A 17,408-nucleotide genomic window follows, 5' to 3' on the forward strand; every position below is an offset into this window, starting at 1 on the left:
AAAGCACGTTTGGTTTGGAACTGTTCTGCCATTCCTGTTTAATGGTTGTAGAGAAAAATTCTGGTGAGTGGTTCAGTCCTGCTCAGTCTTGCTACTTACACCTTTTCCCTTGCTGAGAACATGCATATGCAGCCTAGAGTGCAATGTGAGGCTGCTTGAAAGCCCTTTTGCAAACAATCCAGTGCTACACTTCAAAGTCCCGACAGCTTAGACTCCTAAACTTGGTATCACCTGGCATCACTATGACATCAGATGACTGACATGTGGATGGCCCTGCTCACATGTCATATTTTGCCCCCCAGGGTTGGGGAGATAAGAGGCCAGCCCGCCATCCAGTAAAAGGTCTCCACTTCTGGTATAGGCTGCAGTGAGCTAAGTGGACCCAGTGGTCCCATCTGGTGTAAGGAGCTTTCTCTGTTTCTTGTGAGGACACTCTGGTCAGGGTTTTATAACTGGATTACAGTTTTTGCTTTGCATAGAAAGATGGGGCTTATCTGAAGCAATTTGGGAAACAACCCCCTTCCCCCCGCTATATGACATTCATGTTTTTAATTTTGTTCAGATTTCATAAAAAGCTTGTAAGACAAAGCTAGAGATTTATTTGCAAGTCACATTAGGTAAACCACAGGAATTTATGATTCAAGAACCTAGGACTTGTACGTTGGGCAACTGCCCTATAGGTCAGGTGTCACCAAGCTTTTCAGACCCAGGACCCACTTTTAACCCAACATACATTTGTGGACTTATTTCTTAACATTTAGCCATGTATTTGCATGGTGCTCCTGCTCCTGCCTCCGGCCATGGCCCACCAGCTGAAGACCAATGCAGTAGGTGATACAGACACACGGTTTGAAAAACAAGGATTTTGAAGCAAGATGGGTTTTGACAAACTACCCAGTGGTGGAAGAACTTCTAATCTCTGCAAAGTTTTACAGTATGTGGAAGTTAAAAAGTGACTTTCAATAAACTAATTTTGTGACTCATTTTCTTCTCTCTCTCTCTCTCTCTCACCCACCCACCCACAAAAAACCCACAATTATTTTCCTTCTCTTTCTCTCTCTAGCTCTCTTTCATACCCCTATTCTGTAGCTTTTACGCAGTATTTTGTGAAGCACAAATTACTGCTGACTCCCTTGCTGGAGCTATATGCTTCTCTCAGAAAACATGAGACAAAAGTGGATAAGTTGCAATTCAGTGGAGGTAAATGGTAGCAAACTAAAACAGATTTGGGGCTAAATATAAGTAACTGCATCTAGTTGGTTGTGCCTTTCACACAACTGTTTTTTCAGTGGTGAGCTCTATCAATTCATCTGCCTCTTGCACGCAAGTAAAATGTATCTCTGTAACACTAAATGTCTTTGGTGGATGCGTCTTTGGAGAAAATATTTTGTCACTGGCTTTGCTATAAATGCACAATCATTTTAAAAAGATGTATAATGGGATCGTCACATTACAGACTTACTAGAGGCAAGAAACCCAAGATTCCTTCTTCTTACTGCAAGTAACTTTGTTTTCTGGGTCAATTTTGAGTAATAACTGTCTCAAAGCATCTGTTACCATGTCTGTGAAATCCCAGTCAGATATTAGTCAGACTGCATTAGGTGTACATTTCTTGGCCTTCAGTCAACAAAACAAATACAGTGGTACCTCGGAACTTGAATGTAGTCCTTTCCGGAAGACCGTTCGACTTCCAAAACATTTGACTTCCGAGGCATGGCTTCTGATTGGCCAACAGCTAGGTTTTAGCACAGTGGAAGCCGCGTAGGACATTCGTGTTCCGAAAAACATTCAAAAACCGGAGCATGCACTTTTGGCGTTCAGGAACTGAAAGCTCCAAGAATGCAGCCGTTCGAGTTCTGAGGTACGACTGTACTCTGTGTTTCAAAATTGAAAGTTTACTGCGGACTCCCATTCAGTATCTTGCAGACCAACTTGGAAAATATTTAAATTGGCCCACATTGTAAAATCTGGGCTTCTTGTCCAATGTAGTTTTTTTTTTTTAACATTAAGAATGGCCATCTACAGCAGGGGTCAGCAACCTTTTTCAGCCGCGGGCTGGTCCACCGTCCCTCAGACCATGTGGTGGGCCAGACTATATTGGGGGGGGGGGGAATGAGCGAATTCCTATGCCCCACGAATAACCCAGAGATTCATTTGAAATAAAAGCACACATTCTACTCATGTAAAAACATGCTGATTCTGGGACCGTTCATGAGTCAGATTTAGAAGGCAATTGGACCACATCCAGCCCACAGGCCTTAGGTTGCTGACCCCTGATCTACAGTCTGGCACCTGATCTACCTGGCACTTCAAATGCACATGACGGTTATTTTGCATTTCACTTCATTTGGTGCCACAGATGCCAGGTTGCCCCCAAGATTGAAGGGGCCCGGTGTATACATGTGACATCACACATGCTCCAAATGCTGCACAGACTGGCGCAGCCTTCTGCTAGGCTGGTGCGACCTTGCACCAGGCACATGGGTCCCTGCAGCATCTCCTGACACCACCCAGGCCAGTGCAGCCTTCCGATCTCTCTCTGTGTGTGTTGAAATTCTCTGTTTTGGCTGAGGGCTTGATCCAGTTTTGGCCAACTCTTTGCAGGCTACATTGGATAGATGTGTGGGACCACCTATCAGTCAGTTACTTGCTGTCCTGTGATGTCTGCTGAAGCAGAGAGTGGTTTGCATTATGTGGCAAATTTAAACAGCAACGAATGCATGCTGTTGTAACAAAGGAACAATCAGCAGGGCACTCTGAGGCTCCTCTTAATTCCTTTGCATCTTTACCAGGTCCACATCTGACATCACATGATGTCATGTGAGTGACAGGTGCCTATGTTCCCATACTGTACTGAAAAACAAAATGGAGCATCAACTTCACATGCATTCAGTCCCAAGTTCAAGCCATTTCATCTTCAGTTGTAAAAAGATACTGCATAACAGATGTGAACGCCTGGCGGGATGGAGGTGGCTAATGAGGATTTCCCCTCCACCATTTCCAGTGGAATAATTTTAAACTTTGGGAAACACTGAAATAAACCCCTCTTTGGAATGAGTGAATGCTTTTCAAGGCAAGGTTTTACTCAATCTGTGCTATAAAAACTAGACAGATCTCCTGTATTAATTCCCTTGTGTACTGTAGACATTTGCAATACCTAATTGCATGATGCATTTCTGCACATAGTGTGATTCCTTTTTCATGAGAAGAGCATGCAGGTCTTTTGTTTCAATGTGAATTATATGCTTCTCTCTGTGAGGGAGCCTTCCCAGACCCGCTGAAAGAGGTGGTTATCAAACTGCTTCTTAAAAAACCATCTTTAGATGCTGCCAATATGGCCAACTATCGCCCAGTCTCAAATCTTCCATTCTTGGGCAAGGTGATTGAGCGAGTGGTTGCTGAACAACTCCAGCCACGCCTGGAAGAAGCGGACCATTTGGATCCCTTCCAGTCAGGATTCAGGCCTCTTCATGGGACTGAAACTGCCTTGGTCGCACTGGTTGATGATCTCCGGCGGGCTAGAGACAAAGGTGAGAGCTGTTTCCTAGTTCTGCTGGATCTCTCAGCGGCTTTTGACACCATCGACCATAACATCCTTCTGGACCGTCTAGAGGGGCTGGGAGCTGGGGGCACTGTCATACAGTGGTTCCGCTCCTTCCTCCTGGGCTGTGTTCAGAAAGTGGTGGTGGGGGATGAGTGAGTGTTCAGACCCCTGGGCTCTCACTTGTGGGGTGCCTCAGGGTTCTGTCCTCTCCCCCGTGCTTTTCAACATCTACATGCAGCCGCTGGGAGAGATCATCAGGGGGTTTGGGCTGGTGTTCATCAGTATGCGGATGATACCCAGCTCTACCTCTCTTTCAAATCAGAACCAGTGAAGGTGGTGAAGGTCCTGTGTGAGTGTCTGGAGGCAGTTGGAGGATGGATGGTGGCTAACAGATTGAGATTGAATCCTGACAAGACAGAAGTACTGTTTTGGGGGGACAGGAGGCAGGCGGATGTGGAGGACACCCTGGTCCTGAATGGGGTAACTGGGCCCCTGAAGGACCAGGTGCATAGCCTGGAAGTCATTCTGGACTCACAGCTGTCCATGGAGGTGCAGGTCAATTCTGTGTCCAGGGCAGCTGTCTACCAGCTCCATCTGTTACGCAGGTTGAGACCCTACTGCCCACAGACTGTCTCGCCAGAGTGGTGCATGCTCTAGTTATCTCTCGCTTGGACTATTGCAATGTGCTCTGTGTTGGGGCTACCTTTGAAGATGACCCAGAAACTACAACTAATGCAGAATGCAGCAGCTAGACTGGTGACTGGGAGTGGCCATCTTGAAAGACCTACACTGGATCCCAGTACATTTCCAAGCACAATTCAAAGTGTTGATGTTGACCTTTAAAGCACTAAACGGCCTCGGTCCAGTATACCTGAAGGAGCGTCTCCACCTCCATTGTTCTGCCTGGACGCTGAGGTCCAGTGCCAAGGGCCTTCTGGCGGTTACAGGGAACCAGGCAGAGGGCCTTTTGGTAGTGGCACCCGCCCTGTGGAACGCCCTCCAACCGGATGTCAAAGAGAAAAATAACTACCAAACTGTTAGAAGACATCTGATGGCAGCCTTGTTTAGGGAAGCTTTTAATGTTTAATAGGTTATTGTATTTTAGTGTTCTGTTGGAAGCCGCCCAGAGTAGCTGGGGAAACCCAGCCAGGTGGGTGGGGTATAAATAAACTGTTGCTGCTGCTGCTGCTGCTGCTGCTGCTGCTGCTTTATTCCTCCCCATGGCATTTGATCTAGTTTGACACTACTATAAGCAAGTATCCTGCCTCTGTTGTCTTTTTGGCCTGGCCCCTCCCATGTGGTTAACCTCCTTTGCTTCTGCCCTCAAGTGTTCCCAGACACTTTGCTACAGAACTTAAGGCATTTATTCTTTTCAGGCTCCAGTCCAGTGTTAGAATCTCAGATATATAAGCTAGGTGCCAAATGGCTCCTTAAACCAGGGTTATAGTTGCAAAATGGAAGGCCTAGTTGCCATTTTGGGGCCAGACAACTCGGAAGTTGTATTTTTCAATATGATCTTTTGGTTCTTGAAATTCGTTCTGATTGTGCAGATAAAATATCATGGATAGAATTCTACAGGATGTGTTGTTAGTGTGTGAAAACAGTTAATATTCAAGGATCCCCAAGCATGCACCTCTAGATGGTGGAGATGTCAGGCACCATCCTGGCAAACACGCATTGTCACTTGGTCGCCAGTGGGAGATTTTAATTAATTAATTTTATTTTATATACTGCTCTTCATCCAAGGAGTACAGGGCAATTTACAATATAATAACAGAAAATGCACGACATAGTAACAAACAAAAACAACCCCCCTCCCCAGTTTAAAAGGCCTTAGGTTGGCTAATTCAACAAAGACCTGGGAGAAGAGGAATGTTGTTGCCTGGCAGCTAGACACGTAATGAAAGCGCCAGGTGATTCTCCCTGGAGAAAACCTTGCAGAAGTGGGGAGCCACTGCAGAAAAGGCCCATTCTCTTGTTGCCACACTCCAAGCCTCTTGTGGAGGAAGCACATGAAGAAAAGGCCTTTAAGCCAGTGTTTCCCAACCTTGGGCCTCCAGCTGTTTTTGGACTACAATTCCCATCATCCCTTGCCACTGGTCTTGCTAGTCAGGGATGATGGGAGTTGTAGTTCATCCATCTCCCCTCCTTCCACCCTCCTTTCTTCTTTTTTTTTCTTTTCTTTTTTCTTCTCCCCCTAATGCCTCAACAAATGAAATGGATTTGTAAAAATGTTACACGGGGAAAAAAAAAATACGAGGCATTACACTTACACTGTAAAACAAGAAAACCCTTAATAAAATATATTTAAAAAAAAACAAAACAGCTGGAGGCCCAAGGTTGGGAAACACTGCTTTAAGCAGATTGGCCTATCTGAGTTAGGGGATTATTCTTCTGCAAATTTCATTAATTGATAGAATATAAATTGTACTAAGTTATAAGCAAGGCGTTGTGGTGTTGAGAGCAGTAACATAATTTCAGGTTTGATGAGGGAGTTGTATGTTTCAGTTTACCCATAAATTTCCACTTTTCACTGGGAGAAAACAGGCTTTCCCCATGGCTTTAAAATTTCTGGAAATATAAAATTTCTAGTACAGTGGTACCTCGGGTTACAAACACCTCGGGTTACAGACTCCACTAACCCGGAAGTAGTACCTTGGGTTAAGAACTTTGACCCAGGATGAGAACAGAAATCGTGCAGCGGTGGCGGTGCGGCGGTGGGAGGCCCCATTAGCTAAAGTGGTGCTTCAGGTTAAGAACAGTTTCAGGTTAAGAACGGACCTCCAGAACAAATTAAGGTTGTAACCAGAGGTACCTTTGTAGGAAGACTGCAGGGTGGATTTGATTTAAATCAAACCGATTTAATGATTTAAATCATTTTTTTACAGAAAGACTCATTCTTGCTGGTATAATCTTAATATTTCAACCAGATGAAGGTTTCATTTCTGGAATAATAAATTATCAGAGTAGTTTTTACAGTTATATCAAAGATTACTGATTTGGTTATATTATTAGAAATACTGTACATAGACAGATAATTATGAAATTATTGTGAGGTTTAATAAGTTATCTGCTTATATTTGGACAACATTTCTGCTGTACTTTATTGGAAGGAGAAAAATAAATAATTGTTTCCTTAATAACAATTTAGACAATTTATTCAACTAAACCAAAAACATTCTCGCATATATATCCATGTTTGTTAACTGATTTGGTTAGAGACTTTATTGCTTGGACAATGTCTGGCGAGCCCTGGGAAGAAGAGCCTGGAACCAGTGAACTCTTATTAGTTGAGTGGCAAGCACTTCAAGGTCTTGCCAAGGACTTACAGATCACTGTTACTATTTCTTCCACCACCCCAGTGGATTTGCGTCTACATTCAGGTGCCTATTCTGCACAGTTAAGTGTTAGTGCAGTTGTTGGAACCCAGTGGGATTGGGAAGAGGTTGCCAGCCCTGAAGAGCGAGCCTTCAGCACTTGCCTCAAGTCTGAGATCCCAAGACTTGTGGAGCATTCTGCTCACAAGGTTGCACTTTCATTTTTACTGCTTCACACTTAGCTACTTGTGCAGATCTATTCCACTCCAAACAATCTGTTCATTGAACCTCTTGGAACTTATCGTTTAAGAGGTACGGGGTTGATTCTGTGTATATAAATTTGCAAAGGAACAATGGGATTTTTGTTTTTCCTCAGCCCTGTATGTTTATTTTATAACATTTTTCCTGTGAAGAAAAGGCATGTTATCTCTGCAGACACAAATTCACACTTTTGAAAACTTTTTGAAAACAAGAACCTGTGATAATATATTATCATTAGAAAAACTGCCCCAAATAATCTTACAGAAACCTCTGGAAGAGCATGACATTGTGAATGGATTAATGGAATTCATTTATCAAAAAATTTAAACATTGCATATAATGCCTTATGCTACATAATTAAAAACAAATCCTTATTTCCTGATGAATAACCTTTGGACTATAATGTAACTTAAATAGAAAACTATCTTTAGAAAGATTTTTCCTCCAAAAACATTTTATTTTTAAAAATCTGTTCAAATAAAAAAATCCAATTTAAATAAAAAAAAATCAATTTTAAAAAATCTTTTAAAAAACCATTGATTTTTATCTACCCTGGAAGGCTGGACAATATCCCTGCATGAGACCCTGGAGAGTCACTTTCAGCTGGAATAGGCAGAGTGGTCTGTCTCACTGTGGAAAATCGATCTGTTATAAGTTACTGTGGCATGTTGCTTTAGTTTCTTGTAATGCAGCATTGCCAACATTTTTGGGTCAGTAGACAGATTCAGTGTGTTGAGTGTCACAAAATGGATGTCATGGGGGCATGGCATAACACAAAATGGATGCTGTCAGAATATTCCATAATGGTTGTCACATCTAAGGGCAGAAAGGTGCTGCCATGTCCCCTCATCCATGAGGAAAAGGGGGCTTGTATCACCCCCCCCCCTCCTCCACCTCCCCTCTACTCAGAACTTTCTTGCCTCTATTGCACACTTTGCTCCTCTGTCAAAACTTGATGTGAGGCTGGAGGAGTGGAACCATTTCCTCCCTGACCCTTGATTCACTGCACATATGAACAAAATGATTAATTTTATGTGCAGATCACGGGAGTAGATGCGTAAAAGTGGGGAGGGCTTTCATGTCACCACTTTCCTCCAATGAATTAAATGCTAAAGCCTGTGGTGGTGAATTTTCATCAAATTCTGAACTACTTTCAACCCCAACAGGTGTTTATGGAGGTTTTTTATTGATACAATTCCCAATATAACATGGAATCTAATTTTAGTCCATTCATTATGTTTTTATTCACTTTTTCCTATCAGTACAAACATCAAACTAAAAAGACATGTACAACAAACAACCATAACAACAATAATAACACAAATTGACAACACAAATTTAGATACAGTAATATCCCTATGCCTACTCCTTGTTTATCACCACTCCCCCCCCCATTTCCCACAGTTATCTGCCTTGTCACTTAGATATTCGTTCCAAATTTCTTTGTATTTATCCATTCTTATTTTGCATCAACAAGCAATTCTTTCATATGTAGCTAATCTGTACATATTATCAATCCATATGCTCAGTGGAATCTTTTTGAGACACTTTCAATTCATCAAAACAAGTTTTGTTGCTTCCAATATAGTGCAATACAACCACTTTTTTTGACCCCTTGAGATCTTCCAAGTTTCCGGAATATAATTTAGAATTAAATTTAGTTCCCCTAAATAACAATTTCTTTTTATTACTTTTACTGTAAATATCCTCACCTCGCTCCAGAATGGTCTGATCATCGGTCAGTTAATCAACATATGTATTAAGTTCGCATTTTTACTCCCACATCTCCAGCAATTATCTACACTTGTTATTTCCTTCTGATATAATCTTGCTGGAGTCCAGTGGATTCTAAATACTATTTTCTGTTGAATAAGTCTTAAATCCATACAGGCTTTTTCTATTGATTTGATACTTGTCTCCCATATATCATTTGTTATCTGTACTCCTACCTCTTTACTCAATTTTTGTCTTTCATATTCTAAATCGTATTTCTTCCTGTTAAGTAAAGTTTTATATAGTGCAAGTGTATGACTTTTTGTTTTTGTTGCAGACATTAAATCTTGTAACAGCATGGGTGTTTCCAATGCTTCTATAGCGTCAGAGCCAAACTGCTTTTCCAACATATGTTTCAATTGGATATACAGTCATACCTCGGGTTGAAGTTGCTTCAGATTGAGCGCTTTTGGGTTGCACTCTGCAGTGACCCAGAAGTAACGGAACGCGTTACTCCCGGGTTTCGCTGCTCACGCATGCGCAGAAGTGGCGAATAGCGACCTGCGCACGCACAGTCGCAGCAAGCAGTGGGTCTTGGTGTACGTTTCTTTCTGAGTGTAGAAAACTTAGATTTCTAATTGTTAGCCCACACAGTTTTCTTTAAAGCTTTTAAAACCCTTTATTCATGAACTGAATTTCAAAACATACTGCCTAACTTTGTAAAATGTGTACTATCAAAAAGCAACGTATGCATTTCAGTCAAGAGTAGTGTAGCAGCCTGTATTATTTATGGTCTGATAACCTTCCAGCTTAGTGGGATGAGCATTCCAAAGGGGTGATGAGCAACTTGCTGAGATCTTAATCCAGAATGTGCCCCTGGATGCCTAAGGTAATACTTGCCCATCTTAAAGTGATGAATTATTTTCCCCCCGGGATGTGTACAGAACCTTGTGGCTGGTGCTGCCAGGTGACTAAGCTTGTTGCCGGGGTGGTGTTACTTTTAAAATATTAGTAAGGTATTACAAATGTGTTAGTTTCATCCAGAAAAGAAAAGGGAACCACCTGCTCTAAAGCCTCTTGTTTCTGGCATTTAAAATGTCAAGAGTGCAGAAGAAACTTACAAGACTTTCATGACTTCTGCTCTGTTTGCTAGGTGTTATGATACTCTGATAGTGGAAAATTCTATCAGCTGTAAGCAGGGGTGGGTTAATGTTTTGGAATGCTTGTGGGTTTCATGAGGATAGGGGCGCTTCCAGTTTTGTAGGGCATCAAAACCTTGAAGTAGTTTTCAAAACATTTCAAAATGTTATTATTTTTATTGTTTTTAAAAAATGCCCTCAGTTTGTAGCTTCTCTACAAATCGATTTTAACTGGTCTAGTAGTCTGCTAGCAAAAAGCAAGGCGTTTTTGACTCCCAGTTTTTAACTGCAGTGGTACCTTGGTTCTCAAACGCCTTGGTACTCAAACAACTTGGAACCTAAACACTGCAAACCTTGAAGTAAGTATTCCGGTTTGCAAAAAATTTTCAGAAGCCGAACATGCTCTGTTTTGAGTGTCACACTTCCGTTTTGAGTGTTATGCAGAGGTCTGTCTGTTTTTGCTGTTTATTTTGAGTTTTTGTTTATGCGGCTCTTTTTTGTTTGTGACTGTGTGGAACCCAGTTCAGCTACTGATTGATTGGTTGTGACTGCAGTAGATTGTTTATTGCTTTCATTTTATGTATCAATGGTCTCGTTAGATAGTAAGATTCATGTTAAATTGCTGTTTTAGGGGTTGTTTTTAAAGTATGGAAAAGATTAATCTATTTTGCATTATTTTCTATGGGAAAGCGCGCCTTGGTTTTGGAACGGACTTCTGGAACAGATTAAGTTTCAGAACCAAGGTGCCACTGTATAACAATAGCAGCCCCTCCCAAATAAGACTGCTAAAATGAAAGAAGTGGGGTTGCAGGGTGAGCAACTAGGAGGATATTTTTGTGGAAGGAATGAGAGATCATTTCTGGTATGCAATAACTTGGCTGTATGTGCTAGTTATGCTGTCATATGGTTTACAGAGTGGAGTAGATAAACCATCTGGCTGGTGTACCGGCCACCTAGCGCACCAGCAGCCACCCTGTCAGGCCTGCTGGAGGCGGTGGCCGGCTGGGCCTTGGAGTTCCCTAACCTATTGGTATTGGGGGACTTCAACATCCATGCTGATGCCACTCCCTCCTCACAGGCTCTGGACCTGGTGTCTTCCATGGCGACACTAGGGCTCTCCCAGTTTGTTTCGGGCCCCACACATCAAGCAGGCCACACGCTGGATTTGATCTTTGGCGTCGGTATAGATGTGATCATGTTTCCTTCGATGAAGGTGCCATGGTCTGATCACTATGCTCTGAAAGCCAGGATTGACGTTCCACCCCCACCCTGCTTGGGTGGCGAGCCAATTTGGGCTCGCCCGCAGAGGCTGATGGACCCTGATAGATTCCGTCAAGCCTTGCGGGACCTTTCTCCCCCTGGCGACTCATTGACTGAGCGTGTTGAGGCCTGGAATACCCAGCTCCTGGCAGCCATCAATGAGATCGCACCTAAGCGCCCTCTGCGACCCCGCAGAAACCGGGCTCCCTGGTTTACCGAGGAGCTCCGGAAAATGAAGCGGGACCTCAGACGGCTAGAGCGAGTATGGCGGGGTGCCCGTGACGGAGCCTCAAGAACATCTTATAGGGTTTTTATGAAAACCTATGAGATGGCAGTGAAGGCCGCTAAAAAGTCCTACTTCTCGGCCTCCATTGCATCCGCTAGCTCTCGCCCGGCACAATTATTTAGTATAATTCGGTCTTTAACGTCCCTCGAAGGACAGCCAAATTTAAATAACAATTTGACACACAGCTGTGAGGCATTTGCGAGCTTTTTTGCGGAGAAGGTCTTGTTGCTCCGCCATGACCTCCCTGCCAATTTGGATACAATAAAGGAACTGGAGGCCCCTCGACTGTCTTCGGGTCCAGTATTGGACCACTTTGACCGGATATCCCCAGCTGATGTAGACAGATTCCTCCGAGCTGGAAAGCCCACCACCTGTCCTCTCGACCCGTGCCCGTCCTGGCTGATTAGAGCGTGTCCAGAAGAGGTGCGGGCCCCCCTGGGGGATATCATCAATCTGTCCCTTGGCACCGGGACATTCCCAGGGGAACTGAAGGAGGCAGTGGTGCGCCCGCTCTTAAAGAAAACATCATTAGATCCCTTAGATCTATCCAATTACCGCCCGGTTTCGAATCTTCCATTCCTGGGTAAGGTGATTGAGAGAGCGGTTGCTGAACAGCTTGGTAGGTTTCTGGATGAAACATCAGCTCTGGATCCATTCCAGTCCGGCTTCCGCGCTGGTCATGGGACCGAGACGGCTCTGGTCGCCCTAACAGATGATCTCCGCAGGCAGCTGGATCGAGGCGGGTCGGGGCTGCTGATTCTTCTAGACCTGTCAGCAGCCTTCGACATGGTCGATCACGAACTCCTGGACCACCGCCTTGCCGACGTGGGGATCCAGGGCACAGTCCTTCAATGGCTGCGCTCGTTTCTCTCTGGTCGGGGACAGAGGGTGGCGCTTGGGGGGGAATTGTCATCCCGCCACTCCTTGGTGTGTGGTGTGCCTCAGGGTGCAATACTCTCCCCGATGCTTTTTAACATCTTTATGCGCCCCCTCGCCCAGCTTGTCCGGAGTTTTGGGCTGGGCTGCCATCAGTATGCTGATGACACCCAACTCTATTTGTTGATGGACGGCCACCCGGACTCGGCCCCAGACACATTGATCAGATGCTTGGAGGCTGTGGCTGGATGGTTACGTGGGAGCCGGCTGAAGTTAAATCCTTCGAAGACAGAGGTCCTCTGGCTGGGACGGGACGACGTGGGACTGAGGGGGCAACTCCCATCTCTTGCGGGGGTGCAATTAGTGCCAGCACCGTCCGTTAAGAGTTTGGGTGTAATCTTCGATACCTCCCTCTCCATGGAGGCGCAGATTGCAGCTACAACAAAGGCGGCATTTTTTCATCTCCGCCAAGCTAAGCAGTTGGCTCCTTACCTCTCTCGCCCTGACCTAGCCACTGTGATCCACGCGACGGTCACCTCCAGACTGGATTATTGTAACTCGCTCTACGTGGGGCTGCCCTTGAGACTGACCCAGAAACTCCAGCGGGTGCAGAATGCCGCAGCGAGACTCCTTACGGGGTCCTCGCTTAGAGATCACATTCATCCGGTGCTATACCAGCTGCACTGGCTCCCGGTGGAGTACAGGATCAGGTTTAAGGTGCTGGTTTTAACCTTCAAAGCCCTATACGGCCTAGGGCCCTCGTACCTACGGGACCGCCTCTCCTGGTATGCCCCACAGAGGAACTTACGATCTTCAAATAAAAACACCTTGAGGGTCCCAGGCCTCAGAGAGGTTAGGCTGGCCTCAACTAGAGCCAGGGCTTTTTCGGCTGCGGCTCCAACCTGGTGGAACGCTCTGTCACAAGAGACAAGGGCCCTGCAGGACTTGACATCTTTCCGCAGGGCCTGCAAGACAGAGCTGTTCCACCTGGCATTTGGTCAGGGCGCAGCCTGACCCCCTCCTCTGGCAATCTTTACAAAGCTTTAGTTTATGGTTGCCATCAATTTTGATTTTAATTCATTTTTATAATGTTTTATAATATCACACTGTTTTAATGTTGTTAGCCGCCCTGAGCCCGGCTTCGGCTGGGGAGGGCGGGATATAAATAAAATTTATTATTATTATTATTATTATTATTTTGGATCTGCCTCTGCCTCCAAGCCTAAGGTCTACCTACCAATGATCTTACTGATTTGGGAAACAAGTTGTCAAGTGAGAGCACAGCAGTATCGATTCCTCTTTAAGTGAAGTCCTGCCATTCCAATTTTCAACTGTTAATGGGAATGTTAGCCTATTGGGTGGGGCCCTCTCTGCCCCTCCCAAGGTTTCTCTGTTCCCCACCTCTTCCTTCATTGGAGTAACCTCTGTGATTCATATGAACGCAGCTTGTGTAGGCAAGGTGTCCTTTCTCTCATGTTTTCGTCACATTTCCAGTTCTGGAAATGCTTTTTGACTGGTTGCCAGCTAAGGTGGAGGAAAGGTGAAGAACAATTTTGCAAGGAGCTCCCCCCTCCCCCCGTCACCTTGGTGTAGCAGCAGCTAAAGGAAGTTGAGATTGTGTATCTTGAGGCATCACAAGGTCTTGTGGCCCCAACCTGCTGATGGTATCCCACAAGACAGTTTCCCATAGACTAGCTCAGTCTTCCCCAGCCTGGTGTTCCCCACTGTTTGGGAATTTAACTGCTATCATCCCCAACCATGCTAGCTGGGGCTGGTAGGAATTGCAGTCCATCTGTATTTGGGAGGCTCCAGGTTGGGGAAAGCTAGAATAGCCCATCTCATCCAGATTAGATAACATCCCATAGTGGGCTAGCAGGAGAGAGCAAGGGGCACCAGGCAAAACTTAGGGACATAGGATAAAACTTGAATACGTGGATCTCTTGGTATTCACAGGCTAAGGTGCCTTATACTCATCCACAGGGAGTAGAATCAGGTGCTTCTCAGTTTAGAGTAAGTAGCCTGTGTTTCCAGGGCAGTGGGGTTCTTTCTGGAATTAAAATACAGTTCTATCTTGGGTCATCCCAGGCTAAACAGTTTGTCTCTAGGTGTGACAGTCAGGCACGCAAGAGGGGTGAAGAACTACAGAAACCCTTATCTGCACCAATGAATCTCAACACAAACCCTCAAGTATCCTTCCTAAAAGGTGTTAAGTGGTAAGGGTGGTGTTGGATTCGCAGAGATTCGGAGACTGGCAACTTTCATTATAACATAAATGTATACATATTAACATACAAAATTACACTGGCACAAAGTTACAGAGTTACACTCTTGGTCCACCTAGTTTGGTCCTGCACCCTCGTCTTTCTCTCCAGCGTCTCAGACAGAAGCGTATAGATTCAGGACATCTCAGGTTCAGTCCCTGGCATTTCCAGATATGTGCTCAACTACTGAACAATAGTCTTCTATGTGGGTGCTGTTATTTTAAGTTATATAGGGTGTTTCACAGTGCAATGTCATATAAGTTTGCACAGAAGTAACATGTGCTCTGCTGAGCTTGCTCCACAATAAATGTGTTTAAGGTGGCAGCCTGTGGCTTCCCACATGGTCCCTTGGGCACTGCAGTGGCCTCAGACATCCTCCTGCCAAGGCCCACTGCCCGCTCAGTTGTTTTTTTAATCTGTTTGGGTGGGATTCCTTTTTTTGGCGTGGGCTTCCTGGTTTTTTTTTGCGGGGGGTGTATTTTATTTGTTTTAAGAAAGTTGTGGGTATTTTGTCTGCTTTTTTGGCAATGGGATTCTGAGTATCTCTTACGAAAAGGGTATTTTGTAATGCTCATGACAGTTTTTTTAAATTTTCAGATGTGGAACCCCTGTGGTAAAAATATTGTAAATAGCTATTCATGTTAGTTTCTCTCTCCTTTTTTTTTTTTTTTTTTAAAGGAGAGGGAGCAGACGATTGCCCACGTACATTTTCTTGTCAAAGGAATTATGTTTGTAGCGGTGAAAGTTAAATATATTACTGGCTGGGTAAATTTTGCTTTTTCATTTTGTGTGATGTCACAGCAATTGCTTGCTGCTTTAATGCTCTGCTTCATACTCAAATTATATAAGTCATCTGGCAACAAATGTTGTACCCCTTTTGGGTGACTGCTTCAGAATATCCCAGAGGATAACCCCCTCTCTCATTCTGATCTTTTAGAAAAAGGGGGCGGGGAGATTTAGACTTGGCTGCTTATCATGCAGGAAACATCCTGGAGCCTTTGCGGAATGCGTGTCACATCTAAAAATGTATGAAGTATACAGAAGAAAGGAAGATTGAGGGTATGACGTGGCTTACAGGTTAAGGGTTAGAAATCTGAAACGTCTGTACTTTATGAACTTAAATAAGAAAATGAATGGTGTGGCCAAAATTATACAGGCAAAGTTACTAACCCTGTCATTTGTAGCCACAAATCCTTGTGAAGTTTATACACAGCTGCCCTAAAAATATATAACTTGACTGTGGAATTGACAATCAAGTAACATAAATACAAATCATCATGAGAAAAAGAACATAAACATCAATGGCTGTAAGCAAAGACAGGCAAGAAACGTTGTGCCTGGGATAGCTCTCAAATGTGCACATCTTGAAAATGGTTGGGAGAGTCCAAAACCGACTCTTAAGCAGTGGGATTCAGTGTGCAACTTGGGGTTGCATCTCAAACATTTCACACTAGAGAGTGGTGATGCCTTTTGAATAGTGTTTCTTGGAACACTTCAGTTTCCTGAGAGCAGTTCCAAGTAAGAAGACAGCAATGGTAGAAATATTTTGATGAAATGAAGTTTGCTGGTCCCGGTTGGTTTTTATCTTGGAAGCTGCCTTAGACCATCTTATTTGTCCATCTAAACCAGCACTATCTGCTTCAGCAGGGACCTTTTCCGGTCTGTGGGCACATTTGCAAACCAGAGAAACAGTTGTGAGCACCACACACCAGCCACAACCAAGCACATGCTACAAACTATTATAGTGGCTACAACTGAATGTTGTTTCAAGCCTAATTTCAGGTGAGGAAGGGGACCCTTTGCAAGCCAGGGGAGTCTCTGTAAGCCTGTTGGGAGTCTGTGCATGTCAGCGCTAGTCTTGGCTGGGATTCAGGTGTCCTGTTTTCTAGACAACGTGTTGATTGCTTGATGCCAATATGTTGCAAAAGCCCCTGGGCATCTGCTTGGGAGTCATTTCGGCTTCTGGATTCACCAAGGGCAACAGTGGGAACCTTGGGTGTGGGGGCCAAATGTGGCCCTCCAGGCACCTGTATCTAGCTCTCCTCAGATCTTTCCCCAGGCCCCACCAACTCTCCTTGAGTGCTTTTGCCTGGATGGAATATTCCTTGAACTCTTGATAGTGCTGCTTGCCTGCCTGCTAACCAGCCTGCTGTGCAAAAGGTAAAATTTGTGTTTCCTTGCTCCACCTAAGTTCTCCCCTTGTTTGGCCACTGCTGGCATGTGACCCCTGGAAGGCTGCCCAGAAGAGAATGCAGCCCTCAGGCTGGAAACGATTCCACGTGGCTGCCTTACAGTCATGTGAAAGTGAAGGACAACATGCAGTGATGGGGAAAAGAAAGTGCATCCTTTTTGAATTCTGTGGTTTTACATATCAGGACATAATAACGGACCCCCAGCACACTAGACTCATGCTGACATTTTCCGACTCAGCTACTCCTGAAAAGCTCCTGAAATATAGGGCCCTCTTACAGGACTATAATATTGGTTTGAGGTGCGTTTTTAAAGACACGGAACGAAAACAACTACTGCCAAACTTGCCGCATAGCCGGACCGACCCCAAGAAACCAACGCTCTCTCTGCCGAAGGGCTTTCTTCATAGGGCCACAATTCATTCGGAAGGGCTGTCAAAGATGGATACGCATGGTGAACCCAGCCATAATACTCCCTTGGAGAGGAAAACCTCAGAGCAAATAGGCCAAACACATAAAGAACGCCAGCCCAATCTAGATAAGTCAAAGATAGGACACTCCA

General features: G+C 44.5%; 1 protein-coding gene across 12 annotated transcripts in view; it reads left to right on the forward strand.

The window, feature by feature from the left end:
* The window catches only part of TJP1 (tight junction protein 1), a 344,676-nt gene that overhangs the window by 249,326 nt on the left and 77,942 nt on the right, over positions 1-17,408 (forward strand). Inside the window, exon 1 of one of the 12 annotated variants that reach the window (XM_079953121.1) lies at positions 6,768-7,070. The exons of the other annotated variants lie outside the window; for them this stretch is intronic. Coding sequence (XP_079809247.1) covers positions 6,783-7,070 — 288 coding nt within the window. The 5' untranslated portion in view covers positions 6,768-6,782. Of the gene's footprint in view, positions 1-6,767; positions 7,071-17,408 lie in introns of those variants that run through there. 12 annotated transcript variants of the gene reach the window in all.

This window comes from Podarcis cretensis (genome assembly GCF_951804945.1).
Source record: "Podarcis cretensis genome assembly, chromosome: 14".
Lineage (NCBI taxonomy): Eukaryota > Metazoa > Chordata > Lepidosauria > Squamata > Lacertidae > Podarcis > Podarcis cretensis.